At 39.6% G+C, this 18,905-nt stretch overlaps 1 protein-coding gene across 5 annotated transcripts in view; it reads right to left on the reverse strand.

Moving 5' to 3' along the window:
* Positions 1 to 18,905, reverse strand: part of LOC137041592 (kelch-like protein 29) — a 309,158-nt gene that overhangs the window by 84,498 nt on the left and 205,755 nt on the right. For all 5 annotated transcript variants that reach the window (XM_067418060.1, XM_067418063.1, XM_067418065.1 and 2 more), the window contains one exon: positions 4,255 to 4,393. In XM_067418060.1, coding sequence (XP_067274161.1) covers positions 4,255 to 4,393 — 139 coding nt within the window. The remainder of the gene's footprint in view (positions 1 to 4,254; positions 4,394 to 18,905) is intronic.

The raw sequence follows: 18,905 nt of genomic DNA on the forward strand, positions 1-18,905 counted from the left end.
ATGTCCGTGAGAGATAGAGCAGAGAAAGTGTTTAAAAAAAAAAGAGCATCTATTATTTTTCTCACTTAAAGTGCCATTTTTTCAGCATTAGCAGCCAACATGAGGATGAGGATGATGGGAGATGGCCACATGGTGCATGTGTGTGCAAACGTAGATTATAAATTAGCTGGGGATGCCCAATAAAACTGCTGGCCGCTGTTGATTCTAACACATTCAACCACACACACACACACACACACATAGAGAAAAAAAATTCTAAATATCTGGAGCTCATTTTCTGTCCTTTGCCAGTAAAGCAAGATTAAAGATGAAAATGCTTGTTTGACCATAATTATCCTCATTCGTGTATGTTTCCAGGCAGAAAGGGCCCGCGGGGCTACAGCCTCATGTGGCCGTCAATTTCAGCATAAAATGAGAGAGAGTAAGGCAAGATGTGTCGCTTATTTAACAGAGAGTGTTATTTTTGTCACATACATAAGCCTATATTTAGAAATGGCTCATTATATACAGTTACCTGTTGTTGTTGGTTTACTTTTGCAAGTCAAAATAAAATTCAGGTAAAATAAATGTTATGTAAAAGCATAGTCTACAAAACAAATATTAATATGTAATATATATGTACATTTTGTACACACACACACACACACACACACACACACACACACACACACACACACACACACACACACACACACACACACACACACACACACACACACACACACACACACACACACACACACACACAATATAAAATTAATTAATTTTAATAAATGCATAATAAGACTTGAGATTTCTATGGCTGTATGTTACGGATCATTCAGTTGACAGTAAACATCCTGTCATAATAATCTGGAGTACTAGTTCTACATCGCTTATATAATTTCTGCTTACCTAGAGGACGACTCAAGTAAAATGTGACACAGCTTACCCCACTCTCTCCTATATGCCAGTATTTTAGCATAGTACTGATGCAAAACAAAGTCTGGAAGAAAAATCTACAGATATGACTGAAAAGCATGATGGGAAAAAAGGACAAATGAAAAAATAGAAAAGTATATATAAATATATTTTTTTTTTTAGGTTTGGAGAGAAAATCGTGCAGTCGAATCATTACAGCATGAAATATGAATGAAGAAGCACACTGTGGAACTTCATTACTGTATATAAACTTCAACCTTCTGCGAAAAAACACCCAGAAAGTGACTTTCCTCTAGTGCAGGAGGTAATTGTGCCTTCATTGAAGTCGACTGTCACATCCCACGGGATTAATGATCTCCCACTGTTCTCCGAATGAAACAGGGCTCGTTGCTCGCAAATGTAACGCCACGTCTACTGTAAAACAAACGTGTGGTCTTATATAAATAAATAAATAAATAAGAGTGCGCTGTCAAAGCTACTTTGAGCTAGCCAAGTTTCACATTACACACATTCGCTGACGGCTTGGTGCAGTTGCACTACTCATAAATTAAAGTAGCACCAAGCATACTTATTGAAAATCCGGAGGGGAAAATGGAATTACTGAGGGCAATCCGTCTCCGCGCTCCATGCGGCAGACGCTAAAGGGGAGGGTAATGGCTTTTTTTCCTGTGGCCGAGGGGGAGCGTGTGTGCACATTTAGGAGGTGCATTATATCCTTCAGGTGGCATGTTCTCTCCGCACCCCTCAGATGAGCTTAATGCCACAGCGCAGTTGGTAAAAATAGCATGAGGCTCAGGCAGTAGCAAGGCGCAAATTTTCAGTGAAGAAAAGGAAACAATGTTCCAACTCTTAAATGAGGGCATTGTGAATTGATATTATATAATATACCAGACTCTTCCATCAGATGTGTGGGTAAAGCATTACAAGTACAATCCCAGTAATGAGCAACGTAACCGATTACCTTTCAATTTACAACTAAATATCTCTGCATTACTTTTTCAAATATGTAAATACTAAAAAATATCTATCTTTCTTATCTCCATCCATCCAGCCGTCCATCCATCCATCTCTATATATCATACATCCATCGCTATCTATCCATCCATCCATCTCTATATATCCATCCATCTCTATTTATCTATCATCCATCCATCTCTATCCATCCATCATTTGAATTTTAATCTTAACTTCAAACATTGTAACATGAAATTTAGGATCGTGAGTCAGGAAATTTTGGGTCAATTTGGGTCCCACTGCAATTTGTGCCCCATTCATTATCATTCAAACTGGGTTGCGGATGCCATTTGATGTCGACTTTAAGGAACCGGGCTTCATCTCGGCAGGTTCATGCCCAGGTGAGGGTGACCCAGATCCTGGAGACGTACTGCGATCACAAATCTGCTCTTACCACTTTGCCCTTGAGCATGGCACTTAACCCAAGGCTGCTTCGGGGAAATGGTTCGTGATATTAGCATGCTTAAAAACGCTTTGGATTAAATTAATCTGTGAAATGGCAATACAATTAAAAAATAAATAAAAAAATTGATAGATGCAAGCATACAAGTTACAGAAACAATACTTTCTTCAATGCAGGTGCCCATAAGTTGAGCTACAACAAAAAGCAGCTTATTTTGTAAAGCAATGAAATCCTCTATGAATTTCAAAGCTAGAGAGGCTAATCTATGGACAAGATCTCCTTTAGTCTGATATCACCAAACAATCATGCAAGTTCCTCTGTCCAAACTCAAGGTCAGTGAAAGCAGTTGATTCTTTACGGTATCAAATTAGGGCTATCTATGTTTTCACGTAACTGACTTTAAATGGTTATGAACAGTCTTAAAGAAAAAACATAAAAAACATAAACATTTAAGCAGTAAAAAGTCCCGGCTGAAACATCCTCCCTCACATTTCCCCTCCCCCTATTGACAGAAATGAGAGAGGGAGGGGGAGATGTGAGGGAGGATGTTTCAGACGGGACTTTTTACTGCGCCGAGTCAAAGTACTCTCAGAAGTGCTATTCCGCCATACATCATAGTTCTCCTTTTTAATCCGATTAGAAAAGCACCACGTTTTATTTTGTGTCATCATACTTGATCGCTCAACTATTCGTGTTACTGTATTTAAATAGAAAAAACGTGGAGTTTGATCTCTTCTAACTTGATCTCTGTTTGGTACCATAGTGAATGAACTGGGTTTAGTGGGCTAAGCTAAATGCTATCAGATCGTCACCGCGTGTTAGCGAGATTAAGAGCACTGAGACGAGAGAGGGATGTGTCAACTCGTTTTAGTTAAGGGAATAACAGTTTGATATGAAAAAGCGGTGAAGTATCCCTTTAAGGTCATCTATATGCTAGTATATTTCATACACTAAGAAAACTAACATTTAGAATATATATTTACACTTTTTTTGTCCTCTGTGAAACTTTTAAATGACTACTTGCTGTTCGCCAAAGAAAAAAAAAAACAATCCAATATTTTGAAATACTGAAATTATTCATAAGCTTTTTAAATGACGAGTAGCCTGCAGTTTGAAGCTTCGACACTGATGATGAGATTCAAAACAAACACATCGAGAGGATGAATGTGCTGAAAATGAATGCACAATGCACACACGCACACCCACACACCCACACGCTGGAAAATGGGCTGCCAAAGAAATATTTTAATAATAAAAATAACAAAAAGTGAGCTGGCAATGGATGCAGAACAGTGTAATTTAGAAAAGCGAGGCAGTAAATGGCTCTGACCTGTGAAGGTAACGATTCAAGAGAAAGTCGCTGGGTTCGTCTCATTGTTTGCAACTCTGAATGCATTCAATGCACTCACTGTGAATGTTTAACATATGAATGGGAAACTTTTATGCCCTATGAAGACCATACGCTTTGCTGATAAAATGGCTGACAAAGCTCATCCCATAGTCAAAATGACAGATACCACGTTGCTTTTGGAGCACACTCTCCAAAATGCCTAACATGGTATTTTTTGGGGGGGATGATTTGAATACCTATTGTGATTTCTTTTCTTTTTTTTTCTTTTAAGATCCTTCAGTCATGGAACACATTCTCTGCTTTTAAAAATGGAAATTAATGTTAATGTTTTCTAAAATGAGGGGAAGAAAAGGTAATAGAAACGGCAAGGGTTGACCTTTTTTCCCAATTTAAGATACATTCATTTGAGCGAAAACGGTGAATGGCTGCTGGCCCTGTGATAGAAACCAAAGTCTTCCTACAAACCTGCAAGAGAGAAAAAGAGGGAGGGAAAAAAATGACACAAATGCGCCCTACGAAAAGAACAGATTGGATCAACGGCTGGTGGGAAGGGAGGAAGGCAAACCTTTTCACCAGGTCCTTGAAATACAAGCTGCAGGAAGCTAGAACATTTTGGTGGACTTCAAATTCTTTGCCTTCAACTATAATTTTCAGGTCTGTAAACTCTTTCTCTCTGCGCTGCTGGTTCAACTCCTTCAACATCTCTGTAGAACAAAGAAGAAACAGACAATGCCAAACACGTGTTTAGAATTCAGCTTGCGACAACGAAAGCAGACAGTGGCAAAAATCACCACAGTAGATCAAAATCAGCATAGAATCAAAATGCAACACTTTATGGACACATTAGAAGCAACAATGCACAAAAAACATCAAGCGGGATTATTAATAGATGCAAAATACTAACACACAACAGCATATTTCACAGTTTGATAGAGGACAAGAATAACTTCATTTTAAATATGCAGTTCTCAGATCGACCAGCAGGTCTGAAGCTGACAGACCCATCAGTGCGCATAATACTGGAAGCTCAAGGCAACCATTTCAAATATGCCAGAACTATTGATTTAATATCATATTCCTTGGGGTATTGGCTTTTTTTTTAACAATACTGTATAGGAGAACTGCATTGTCTATATTTTATGACTAAGAAAACAAAGAAAAAAGCTAGCAAAATGGAGATTAATGTGTGTTTTTAGTTTTCTTTTTAGTAATTATTGAATGTTCTGAATGCTTAATTTTCCAAAAGGAACACATTTTTGGCCATTGAACCTGTTAGGCTGCAACCCCACTTTTGAAAAAAATCATAAGAAATAGCATACTCAGACTAAAACTGATACAGTTTGTGAATCCTTTGTACTAAAAGCATAGGTTTAGTCTCATTTGAAAGCAGACACTTGGCAGTTTACTGTAAAGTCAAAATTATAATTATTATAATAATCAAAAAACTAAACTAGAACAAGAACAAACTAAACAAACTTGATCTAGAACAAATTAAAACAAATGTAAAGGTCAAATACTGATGTGTGATATTTCATTCCAAACGATTGGAGTTTATATTCATTGATAAACACTGGATGGCAAAATGTTAAGCTTTGAATAAAAGTAAAAATAAAATCATCATATCAGTGAAACAGGCAAAGCATCTTGTAATCGAGCAGAAAGCTTCAAAGAGAGAGAAAGAGAGACGAACCTCAGCATGCAGACACATTTACAAGAATACTTTAAAATTCTCTGATCTTCATTATCAACAACAGGAAAACAAAAGAAAAAGCTTGTGTACTTTGAAATCGCACAGGGAAGAACACTGCAAAGGATTTGCATAGAGATTCAAATGAAATAAATAAATAAAGTGATACGAGCATAATCATATTTTACTATTAAATTAATATTCCTGCAGATCTCGTTGCCTATTTGACATGTTTACCGGAGTCATGGGAACATTCACGCCCAATCAAGTTCGAAAGCACAGAAAACAAGCAGCAGATGTAGATTTTAATGCATATGTAAATAAATGAGGCGTCTGACAGAAACCGAGGCAGAAGTCCAAGGAGACGAGATGAGAGCCCTGTTTAATGAGGAACTATAAAGTGATTCTGACAACCGGACCTCGCAAAGTACCTTTAAAAGGGAGCCGGTGCAAGGCCAACAGCTTCAGACAGCCAAACACGACGGATCACAACACAACGGCAGCCATCTTGTCTCTTTATCCAACATGCTCTCTAAATCCAGCAACAGCTCAACCGCTTTCTTTTTCAGAAGCGCTGTAACATATTATATTACCCGTTAGGCACACGTTACTCAACTCCTTATGCAAAGTGTTAATATTCTCAATCGATTCACCATCCGCTAATTCACAGCAGTTCCTCAGCGTTGTCAGCACGGTGCAGATATCAGTGTTGATTGTTTGTTCTTGCAGCCTAATGGTGCAAATCTGTGATGTTTTAATAACTAACAGCTCGTATTGAGTGAGTGTACCTCTTGGCTGATTTTACAGCCCAGAAAAGCCACTTATTTGATCTAGCGAAGCAAGATTTTAGTCAAGATGCATCGTGTGGTGATCATTTGGGAACAAAGGCTGGTGGAGACATTCCGTGAATGCAGATAATTACCTCCATTTTCATTCCAACGTGAGGGCTCTGATTTACACCGACAGATCAATTTAAGCAGTTTAAAGCATTTTAGTAAACAAAGCCACCTACAGTATACAGACATCATATAATTAATATTCATTGAACTAGTTATCTGAATAACTCTTGAAAATCGCAGGGCGAATGAGAAGATCCAACAGCAGGGAGAACAGAATCAAATTATTAGAAACAATGTGCTATTTCACAAATCAATTTGATCTGCAGCGCTAAAGCAAATGGAACAGCATTGTAAACACATCACCAAAATGAACAACTACATTAACGAAGCGAGTGCGCGCACACACACACACACACACACACACACACACACGCGCGCACACACACACACGCACACACAACAATAATGAGAGCCTTGAGCCACTGCGGCCACTTCAGCAATACAAAACCAAACACAATGAATCTCAGGGCTGTCTGATATTACACTGATATTACAAAGAAAAAAGCTGATTTACTGACGCTTCAACAGTTTACAATTTAGAATGAATCAATACATTTGAAAACAAGGAAAAAATGTGTTCAATTGAATTTGAATTGCTGAAAAGCACATAGTATATTATGATCTGAATTATAGTTGACATAAAAAACATTTCGTAATATAAAGTCATTCTGAATGCGTTGCCGGTGTTTTTGCTGTTGTTTACAATATTTCATAATATGATCATTATTAAAAAATATATTTTTGTGTGTTAGAAAGCATAATTCTTTGCCATTTTTCCACTTTTTCCCCCCGATTTTTTAATGCACTGTGAAATATTGTATGTGTGTGTGTCTGTGTACGCTAAATGGAATTTTAATTGTTAAAAAGCAATAAAAAGCACACAGTATAATCACAGCCAGAATTATTGTTTCAAAATATAAAGCCATTCTGAATATTTTGCCAATTTCTCGGGATTGATCTGACGATTAAGTGCTAAACGCATAAAAATAAAATGTAACAATCATATATATATACACACACACACACACACACACACACACACACACACACACACACACACACACACACACACACACACACACACACACACACACTTTTACTATTGTTTACAATATTTCATAATATGATTATTATTCAAATTTAGTTTTGGTGTGCTATAAAGTATAACAATTCTTTGCCGTTTTTCCATTGATCACATTTTGTAAAAAATAAGTAAGTGTATTGTTTTGTGAGATATTGCATGTGCGTTTGTGTCCGTCTGCCTGTCTAGTTAAAGTTATGCGTTTTGAGATTTAAACAAAAGCTCAAATCAAATTTTGTATACAAAATGTGTGTATATATCATCAAATATTGTAAACAATAGCAAAAACCCCTGTTAAATGTGCACAAATGCTCCTCTGCCAATCAGCTATGCCAAACCTGACAGCAGTTCTCAACTTGGAGTAAAAATAAATCTCAGAAAAATGTAGTTTTCGCATTATACGTTCGTGTTTGTGTGTGATTACGATCGAATCGACGCTCAGCGCGGCTCTGTGAGTCACTGGCTTTCACCTCCAATCTCCTGCTTCGCACACGACACCCAATTCACGAACGGATGACAGCGAAATAGCTACACGGGAGGAACTATAGTTGTCAGTAAACAATGGTTCACCTGCAAGGTCGCTGGACGAGGCAGAAAAGCTGATGGAAAAGCTAATTATGCGGAGCGGCCCAGGGTCAGGGCTCAGTGAGGAACAGAGATCATTAGCACGGGGCATGAAACATCACATGGCAGGTGAATTCACTCCCCGACCCGCAGCGCGCTGGCTTTCGCTGAGCTCCTCTGCCGAACCTGAGAGGGACACGGAGGTAGTGGAGATGATTATATGTGATTTGATGGTTTGAACACACACCGAAAATTACAGTGTGTTGTGCATGTAATGGGAAAATAATTGGCTGTCTCGCACAAAACCTACTTTCTTTGTTAGTGCTGAACTAATGATAAACTCTCCATGCAGCCCACATGTCGATGTTTTGTAGGTGTGTGTCTACTGTAGCATGCAGGGCGGGGGAAGCTAATGTAGCGTGAAAAACAATCCTGAGAGACAACATTAACACAAACGTGTGTGTGTGTGTGTCTCTCTCTCATAGATGTATAGGGTCATGGTCAGGCATGTCTCACTCTCAGGTCATTAGCCGTGCCAGTTTTACCTCTCACCTGATTGGCCTCTCAGCAGACTTAAACAGCCAATCAGCATGTTTCAGTCCATTAACCACAAATAAACAGAGAAAGTTCAATAATCCAATAATGCACTGTGGAGAAAAACACTGACACTGAGTGATTCCTTCAAGGGGATGTCGGCTCACTGCTAAGACAAATACGCCACAATAGTTTGAAAAGAAAATATCAAACAATAAATTAATATAATATAATATAATATAATATAATATAATATAATATAATATAATATAATATAATATAATATAATATAATATAATATAATTTGATATAATATACAAACAATTCTAACAACAATAATTAAATAAATATTATTCGATAAAATGTATTTATCCATACATATCTTTCTTTTTGTATTATGTACATTCTTATGTAATCTGTATTTAATAAAACGTATGTCTCTTCATAACAAAATTCATTAAAAAAATCATTAAAATTATGTTTAATTTAATTTCAGTCTGATCATGTTTTGTGTCCGTAGATAACTCTTTTACCCTAAAAAGATGAGGACTTTTTTTTTATTTGTGTTGTTTATTTAAACATTTTTTTATATATATTATAATATGAATAAATATTTTTGTTAACTTCTCATAAATTAAATTCATACACATATTTAGTGTTATTGCATGTGATGCATACTTCTTTTATCACATTTTAATGAACATAATCTAAGTGCAGAAAATGATGCCGTATGAAATAGTAAAGTCAGCCTTTATCAAATATCATTTTAAGATATACACAAGTCAATATGTCTCCACTGTAAAAATGGATATCATTGATTTTTGCCTGTGGTTCATTTTAAAACAGTTCCATTCCAACCACAGAATCAGACATCTTTGTATTATTATTATTATTATTATTAAAAGAGCAGCCGTGGAAATGTCTCTTTTCAGGCTCAAAGAGTCCAGTGTGTTAGCCAGACGTGCGAGTCGACTAATTGCAAGGCCGAGACGTGGAGAGAGGCTACTGTACACGCAACAGCTTCACACAAAGACTCTTTTCAATGCCATCCTTCAGCGCACCGCAAACACGGACCCAGATTCAATTCAATTGAACTGTACTGAACCGAAACATGTTTACAATGAATGGATAAGATGAAAGGGGGAAAATAATATAATGGCCATTTAAGTGCACTGGAAAGATGGACATGAAATGGCCCTAGAACAACCTCTTCATGAGTTTTCCAGCTGAGCTATTCTAAGGTTCACCGGTCAGCTCATGTTTTTCAAAATGGCAGCTGCTAAACGAGTGGATTGACTGGTTATATCTGTACACTGGAACGATCCAAGCGTCCCTGCAGGGGTGTGTAAGGAGGACAAAAACGATGTGAGAGCGATAGGTAAACGTTTATCCCCGCCATGCACGGTGCAGTAGGCCGTAATGTCAGCATCATTCCTTTAGCAGCTACTGAGGGAGTGAATGCAAAAAATGCCTTCCAATCAGAAGCCAGCAAAGTGTGTCACCATTACAAATAATAATTGAAAAAAACTAAAGCATTTGGGGAAGAGTCCATTTGCAACTGCACAGGAGGGGAGGATGATTTATGAAGCACTACATAACACCCCTATTGAGAGGAAGCCTGGAGAATAACATCAGAGAAATGAAATGTTTTATATAGAATTTACTGTTTTATGAAGTATGCATTGTATGCTAACTAATTATTTAGTCAGTTAATTACTAAATCGACAGCCCAACTGAACGTATACTTAATCACATGGAAAATAAAATTATAAAATAAAACAAATATGAGAAAAGAAATGAAAAATATGCTCTACATTATCATGTTAAATTGACAGTCATTAACTTGTAACTTAATTATATGTAATTATAAAAAATATAAAATAAAATAAGAAAATTTGAGAAAAAATGCTCTACAAAAATTGACAGCACTATAGTTTAACTTACAAAAATGTTACATTTAATTAAAAAACATAAAATAAAAATATGAAATAAAAATAAAATAAAAATAAATAAAATGAGAACAAATATGCTCTTCAATTAAAATGTTAAATGTACTAGTTTAAACTTATTTAATGTTAAATTTAATTAGAACAAATATGAAGAAAATAAATCAAAATATGAAAAAAGCATGAAACAAAATAAAATAAAATAATTTATAGGTCACCATTACATGTGATTTTTGATTTATTTTAGATTTTTTTTTTTGCATTCTTCTTCTTCTTGCTTTGAATAGAGGCCGATTCATGCAGCTCAGTAGACTACTCCTGTTTCTTTCCAGTTCACTAATCAGAGACATGTCACCACCGATACTGAGGCAGTGAATCTGTGCTGTATGCCTCACTGGACAAATGATCCTTGGCCTCGTCTCATACAGAAGGAGATGCCTGTCAGGATTCTTTGCTCTCGTCTCCAAAACCCGAGTCCCAAGTCCAAGACCAGCACAGTGTCACTTCATGCTGCACACTGACACACACACACACACACACACACACACACACACACACACACACACACACACACACACACACACACACACACACACACACACACACACACACACACACACACACACACACACAAATCTCTGGCGATCTAACAGAACCGAGGTGGCAAAGGCCACCAATAAAATCCATCAAGGTTACTGTGGCAGCAGCAGGGTTGTCACTTCAAGTTCAAAGATCACAATCTGATATACTATCTGACTCTCAGAGCTGTAATGTGAAATATATCCCCTGACTGCTCAGAATAATGACAACCTCCATAAATATAGCCATGAACAATATATAAAACAAATGAACCCGGGACTACAGGCTAAACTCTAACCACATTCTTTACTGTCTTATTACGTTTAGTCATTACAGATAAATAGAAGCACTCAATATACTCAAGTCAAATATTATCCAATCAACCAATATTAAAACAAGAAGAATCTCTGACATTGCGAAGTTACTGAAACCACAAATGCAGGAGGCCTGATGGGTAATTCAAAGCGGTTCTGCAATCTTGTTTGAATTCATCTCATTTATGGGGTTATTTCCATCTGTCACAGCTGATCTTGTTTTCCTGCTGGATTCAACTTTATAGATTCTGACAAAACGCAGTTAGTGATGACTGTACAACGCAGCGGCGCAGCAGAGAGAGTCTCAGGTAGATGAATGCAGCCCACCGGCATGGCCGTGTGTTGACTCACTGTGGGTCCGGAACACACATTCATTTTCAGTTCATGTTGGTGACTCTATAGTTCACGTTTGTGATTCAGTAATATTGTATTAATGGATGATTCTTCAATTAAGTAGACTTTCTCTGTCCTCTGAAACATTACCAAAAACATTTACATATACAATTTAATATGTACATGTTATGTTAGTATATTTTATTTCGATAATTATTTCATAATCATAATTTTTTTTCTCCATAATATTAATAAAGGTAACATTTTCCATAATTTATATTTGGCTTATCCACTAACCATTTTTTTATTATTATTTTTATGTATATATAAAAAAGTTCAAATAAGTGAAAAAAAAAAACATTTATGAATAAATCTATATATCTCTAGACAGACAGATACACTGAAAATGAATTTACTGCTTCTTCAAATTGCCTAATTAAATGAGCTAAAGCAACACAACTGCGATACATTTTGTCCAAACTTAATTTGATTGTGTTCAATCCATTTAAATATTAGTCAAATTGAAGTCAAACTTACTCAGTTTGTGTTGTGTTACATGAATGATTTGTGTGGCATTAACTGAAACTGGGCGGGGCTTGTTAGTTCCCAGCATGCTTTGCATATCACGAAAAAAATCTCAAGTAAATGTTGTTATTTTATATGTAAAAGTGTTTTTTTATGTATTGAACAAAATGAGAAATGGGGAGATTTGATTGTTTAATATAGTTTAATATTCATTTATGTTGGAATTATTAGAACAATCTAAATTATTGTGGAAAAGATTGGAGCATTTGCTTAGGATGTGGACTTAAACAACTAATGTCATTACGGCTTGGCTGAAGGAGCTTTTGATGCTAAGCATTTAAAATGCTAATGCATGCTATTGCTAGCTAAAAGTTTGTCAACTAGCTAGTGCAGTATTATAATTCAGTTGTGTAACATTAAAATATATGAAATTGAAGTGGATGAATTCAACACACTTTTTTCCCCCAGTGTAGACGGATAAATAAATAAAATATGAACAAATATGCTCATTAACATTTAACATTTACAGTCCTAGTTTTAACTTGAATATTGTAAAATATAATTAGAAAAACTAACACACACACACACACACACACACACACACACACACACACACACACACACGCACGCACGCACGCACACACACACCTAATTACCCAAGATTTAAGAAAAAATTAATTTTTAATTTTTATTTTTTAACAATTCTAATTCTATGTTCGGCCAATCTTTATATTAGGTGCCCTTATGTACTTACATCAAAAAATAAGTACACTGTACTTACTGTGCCCATATTGTATTGCACACACCTTTGCTGATATGATATTGCGGTGGATACGGGTAGAGTTAGGGACAGGTGTGGTGGTGTGGGTCAGTTTAAGGGTAGAGTTAGGGACAGGTGTGGTGGTGTGGGTCAGTTTAAGGGTAGAGTTAGGGTCAGGTGTGGTGGTGTGGGTCAGTTTAAGGGTGGAGTTAGGGTCAGGTGTGGTGGTGTGGGTCAGTTTAAGGGTAGAGTTAGGGTCAGGTGTGGTGGTGTGGGTCAGTTTAAGGGTAGAGTTAGGGTCAGGTGTGGTGGTGTGGGTCAGTTTAAGGGTGGAGTTAGGGTCAGGTGTGGTGGTGTGGGTCAGTTTAAGGGTAGAGTTAGGGTCAGGTGTGGTGGTGTGGGTCAGTTTAAGGGTAGAGTTAGGGACAGGTGTGGTGGTGTGGGTCAGTTTAAGGGTGGAGTTAGGGACAGGTGTGGTGGTGTGGGTCAGTTTAAGGGTAGAGTTAGGGACAGGTGTGGTGGTGTGGGTCAGTTTAAGGGTAGAGTTAGGGTCAGGTGTGGTGGTGTGGGTCAGTTTAAGGGTGGAGTTAGGGTCAGGTGTGGTGGTGTGGGTCAGTTTAAGGGTAGAGTTATTGACAGGTGTGGTGGTGTGGGTCAGTTTAAGGGTAGAGTTAGGGACAGGTGTGGTGGTGTGGGTCAGTTTAAGGGTAGAGTTAGGGTCAGGTGTGGTGGTGTGGGTCAGTTTAAGGGTAGAGTTAGGGTCAGGTGTGGTGGTGTGGGTCAGTTTAAGGGTAGAGTTAGGGACAGGTGTGGTGGTTTGGGTCAGTTTAAGGGTAGAGTTAGGGTCAGGTGTGGTGGTGTGGGTCAGTTTAAGGGTAGAGTTAGGGACCGGTGTGGTGGTGTGGGTCAGTTTAAGGGTAGAGTTAGGGACAGGTGTGGTGGTGTGGGTCAGTTTAAGGGTAGAGTTAGGGACAGGTGTGGTGGTGTGGGTCAGTTTAAGGGTAGAGTTAGGGACAGGTGTGGTGGTGTGGGTCAGTTTAAGGGTAGGGTTAGGGACAGGTGTGGTGGTTTGGGTCAGTTTAAGGGTAGAGTTAGGGTCAGGTGTGGTGGTGTGGGTCAGTTTAAGGGTAGAGTTAGGGACCGGTGTGGTGGTGTGGGTCAGTTTAAGGGTAGAGTTAGGGACAGGTGTGGTGGTGTGGGTCAGTTTAAGGGTAGAGTTAGGTTCAGGTGTGGTGGTGTGGGTCAGTTTAAGGGTAGAGTTAGGGTCAGGTGTGGTGGTGTGGGTCAGTTTAAGGGTAGAGTTAGGGACAGGTGTGGTGGTGTGGGTCAGTTTAAGGGTAGAGTTAGAGTCAGGTGTGGTGGTGTGGGTCAGTTTAAAGGTTAGAGTTAGGGACAGGTGTGGTGGTGTGGGTCAGTTTAAGGGTAGAGTTAGGGTCAGGTGTGGTGGTGTGGGTCAGTTTAAGGGTAGAGTTAGGGTCAGGTGTGGTGGTGTGGGTCAGTTTAAGGGTGGAGTTAGGGTCAGGTGTGGTGGTGTGGGTCAGTTTAAGGGTAGAGTTAGGGTCAGGTGTGGTGGTGTGGGTCAGTTTAAGGGTAGAGTTAGGGTCAGGTGTGGTGGTGTGGGTCAGTTTAAGGGTGGAGTTAGGGTCAGGTGTGGTGGTGTGGGTCAGTTTAAGGGTAGAGTTAGGGTCAGGTGTGGTGGTGTGGGTCAGTTTAAGGGTAGAGTTAGGGACAGGTGTGGTGGTGTGGGTCAGTTTAAGGGTGGAGTTAGGGACAGGTGTGGTGGTGTGGGTCAGTTTAAGGGTAGAGTTAGGGACAGGTGTGGTGGTGTGGGTCAGTTTAAGGGTAGAGTTAGGGTCAGGTGTGGTGGTGTGGGTCAGTTTAAGGGTGGAGTTAGGGTCAGGTGTGGTGGTGTGGGTCAGTTTAAGGGTAGAGTTATTGACAGGTGTGGTGGTGTGGGTCAGTTTAAGGGTAGAGTTAGGGACAGGTGTGGTGGTGTGGGTCAGTTTAAGGGTAGAGTTAGGGTCAGGTGTGGTGGTGTGGGTCAGTTTAAGGGTAGAGTTAGGGTCAGGTGTGGTGGTGTGGGTCAGTTTAAGGGTAGAGTTAGGGACAGGTGTGGTGGTTTGGGTCAGTTTAAGGGTAGAGTTAGGGTCAGGTGTGGTGGTGTGGGTCAGTTTAAGGGTAGAGTTAGGGACCGGTGTGGTGGTGTGGGTCAGTTTAAGGGTAGAGTTAGGGACAGGTGTGGTGGTGTGGGTCAGTTTAAGGGTAGAGTTAGGGACAGGTGTGGTGGTGTGGGTCAGTTTAAGGGTAGAGTTAGGGACAGGTGTGGTGGTGTGGGTCAGTTTAAGGGTAGGGTTAGGGACAGGTGTGGTGGTTTGGGTCAGTTTAAGGGTAGAGTTAGGGTCAGGTGTGGTGGTGTGGGTCAGTTTAAGGGTAGAGTTAGGGACCGGTGTGGTGGTGTGGGTCAGTTTAAGGGTAGAGTTAGGGACAGGTGTGGTGGTGTGGGTCAGTTTAAGGGTAGAGTTAGGTTCAGGTGTGGTGGTGTGGGTCAGTTTAAGGGTAGAGTTAGGGTCAGGTGTGGTGGTGTGGGTCAGTTTAAGGGTAGAGTTAGGGACAGGTGTGGTGGTGTGGGTCAGTTTAAGGGTAGAGTTAGAGTCAGGTGTGGTGGTGTGGGTCAGTTTAAAGGTTAGAGTTAGGGACAGGTGTGGTGGTGTGGGTCAGTTTAAGGGTAGAGTTAGGGTCAGGTGTGGTGGTGTGGGTCAGTTTAAGGGTAGAGTTAGGAACAGGTGTGGTGGTGTGGGTCAGTTTAAGGGTAGAGTTAGGGTCAGGTGTGGTGGTGTGGGTCAGTTTAAGGGTAGAGTTAGGGACAGGTGTGGTGGTGTGGGTCAGTTTAAGGGTAGAGTTAGGGACAGGTGTGGTGGTGTGGGTCAGTTTAAGGGTAGAGTTAGGGACAGGTGTGGTGGTGTGGGTCAGTTTAAGGGTAGAGTTAGGGACAGGTGTGGTGGTGTGGGTCAGTTTAAGGGTAGAGTTAGGGTCAGGTGTGGTGGTGTGGGTCAGTTTAAGGGTAGAGTTAGGGACAGGTGTGGTGGTGTGGGTCAGTTTAAGGGTAGAGTTAGAGTCAGGTGTGGTGGTGTGGGTCAGTTTAAAGGTTAGAGTTAGGGACAGGTGTGGTGGTGTGGGTCAGTTTAAGGGTAGAGTTAGGGTCAGGTGTGGTGGTGTGGGTCAGTTTAAGGGTAGAGTTAGGGTCAGGTGTGGTGGTGTGGGTCAGTTTAAGGGTAGAGTTAGGGACAGGTGTGGTGGTGTGGGTCAGTTTAAGGGTAGAGTTAGGGACAGGTGTGGTGGTGTGGGTCAGTTTAAGGGTAGAGTTAGGGACAGGTGTGGTGGTGTGGGTGAGTTTAAGGGTAGAGTTAGGGACAGGTGTGGTGGTGTGGGTCAGTTTAAGGGTAGAGTTAGGAACAGGTGTGGTGGTGTGGGTCAGTTTAAGGGTAGAGTTAGGGACAGGTGTGGTGGTGTGGGTCAGTTTAAGGGTAGAGTTAGGGACAGGTGTGGTGGTGTGGGTCAGTTTAAGGGTAGAGTTAGGGACAGGTGTGGTGGTGTGGGTCAGTTTAAGGGTAGAGTTAGGGTCAGGTGTGGTGGTGTGGGTCAGTTTAAGGGTAGAGTTAGGGTCAGGTGTGGTGGTGTGGGTCAGTTTAAGGGTAGAGTTAGGGACAGGTGTGGTGGTGTGGGTCAGTTTAAGGGTAGAGTTAGGGACAGGTGTGGTGGTGTGGGTCAGTTTAAGGGTAGAGTTAGGGACAGGTGTGGTGGTGTGGGTCAGTTTAAGGGTAGAGTTAGGGACAGGTGTGGTGGTGTGGGTGAGTTTAAGGGTAGAGTTAGGGACAGGTGTGGTGGTGTGGGTCAGTTTAAGGGTAGAGTTAGGGTCAGGTGTGGTGGTGTGGGTCAGTTTAAGGGTAGAGTTAGGGACAGGTGTGGTGGTGTGGGTCAGTTTAAGGGTAGAGTTAGGGACAGGTGTGGTGGTGTGGGTCAGTTTAAGGGTAGAGTTAGGGACAGGTGTGGTGGTGTGGGTCAGTTTAAGGGTAGAGTTAGGGACAGGTGTGGTGGTGTGGGTCAGTTTAAGGGTAGAGTTAGGGTCAGGTGTGGTGGTGTGGGTCAGTTTAAGGGTAGAGTTAAGGACAGGTGTGGTGGTGTGGGTCAGTTTAAGGGTAGAGTTAGGTGTAAGGGGAGTGCCAACTGTGTAATTACAAATGTAATTAATTACAGACTTAATTACATGCAGGTATTCTTTTTTAAATGCAAGTACAATGTAAAAACATGTATGTACACAATAAGTGCATTGTATCAAATGATTAATTAAAATGTTACTACATAAATAGTTATGGCCACCTAATATAAAGTGGGTCCCTATGTTCTTTAAAAGTTAGCACAATCCAAGTTTTATACTTGTTTTTTGAAAGTGAGAGATGTCATTACATGCAAAAGTCTTCTCCAATGACTGACTAAAAATCCACTAAAGCGGATCAAGGTCGGGACAGGTGGTAAATGTTTTAACACAGATGAAGCTTTAAGAAGTTTCATATTTCAAGTTCTCAAATAGGCAAAAACTTCCCCTTCTGAAAGGATCACCGTGCTATTAAATTCCCATTGAATCATGTTAAACAGAGACATCCTGCAGAAAATATGCACTTAATAATGCTTTTAAAATGTAAAACTAATTCAAGTGAATGGAGAATCAATGGATTGGCTGTCTCGCTAATGTGAAAATGTGTGACAAAACAGCTCCAAATGAAACATCTTAAAGTCTGCATATATTTCTCATTAGGGGTCTTGGCCCTCTTTTGGGTGAGTACCCTGTAAATTAAAAATAAACTTGTTTACAAGGCAACGCTATGATCCAATACAGATTCATCTAGGTTGAGGGAAAGGGTAATCGTGACAAAAATTCATAATTGACAAGCAAAGCATGGACACACACACACACACACACACACACACACACACACACACACACACACACACACAAACACGTACTCGAACACACACACACTTGAACACACCCAAACGCATTTATCTGACTAATTCAGAAACTCATTAACTGAATTAATCGCAGCAATTAGCTTATGGGATAAGCAATTATTTTCAACACATGGCCACAACTTACCGATGTACAAATACACACACAGACCCAGATCCATTTAAAGTGTTAAATTATATTTGATGGGCTGGTCTTGTGGTTCAGTGTTGAATATGTTTGCCTCTCTCAGTTCAGAACAAAGCAGCAGGAGTATGCTAATTTCCTCTCTATCCATTTTTTCCTTCCCCTGTAATTAATAAAAACAATATAATCCACCAACACATTATGCTTGGAAAGAAACCACTTGGTTTCTGATGTACTTGTCACATGATACCAGAAAGCCAGTTTAAATGACAGCAAAAAATCCTATTTTCACTTGAGAAATAATTGAATTGAATAAATAATGAAATTATAATTATTATTTTTTCAGTTAATAAGTCAATCTGTATATTATACACTGTAAAAAATAAAAACAGAAAATGTCCTAATTTTCTGCCAGTACATTATCCAGTAATTTTACGGGTAAAACTTCCTTCATATTTATACAGTTCATTGTGCCCTATTTTTTCAGTGTAAAAATCAGTGTATGTTGTTATAAATGTATTTGTACTTTAATGTCACATCATGTAAGTCAAAACTGTGTAATTTAGAGCAATTAGACATGTTATAAAGTATGTGTGTATATGTATATGTATATGTACATATATATATATATATATACAAACACTGAAGCTATTGCTAGGACCCTATCACACACCTGCCACAATGTGACGCTAGACACAGGGCGTGTGTTAAGCCCGCCCACCGACTCTATACACGATGTGATTGGCCCGACCAGAGTTTGGCTTTTACAGCTCAGAATTCAATTGAGAGTAGCTAGACGACACTGTTTGCAAATTAGATTTAAGTGCATCTAGATTTCTAGGCTA

This window comes from Pseudorasbora parva, chromosome 15 (genome assembly GCF_024679245.1).
Source record: "Pseudorasbora parva isolate DD20220531a chromosome 15, ASM2467924v1, whole genome shotgun sequence".
Classification (NCBI taxonomy): Eukaryota; Metazoa; Chordata; class Actinopteri; order Cypriniformes; family Gobionidae; genus Pseudorasbora; species Pseudorasbora parva.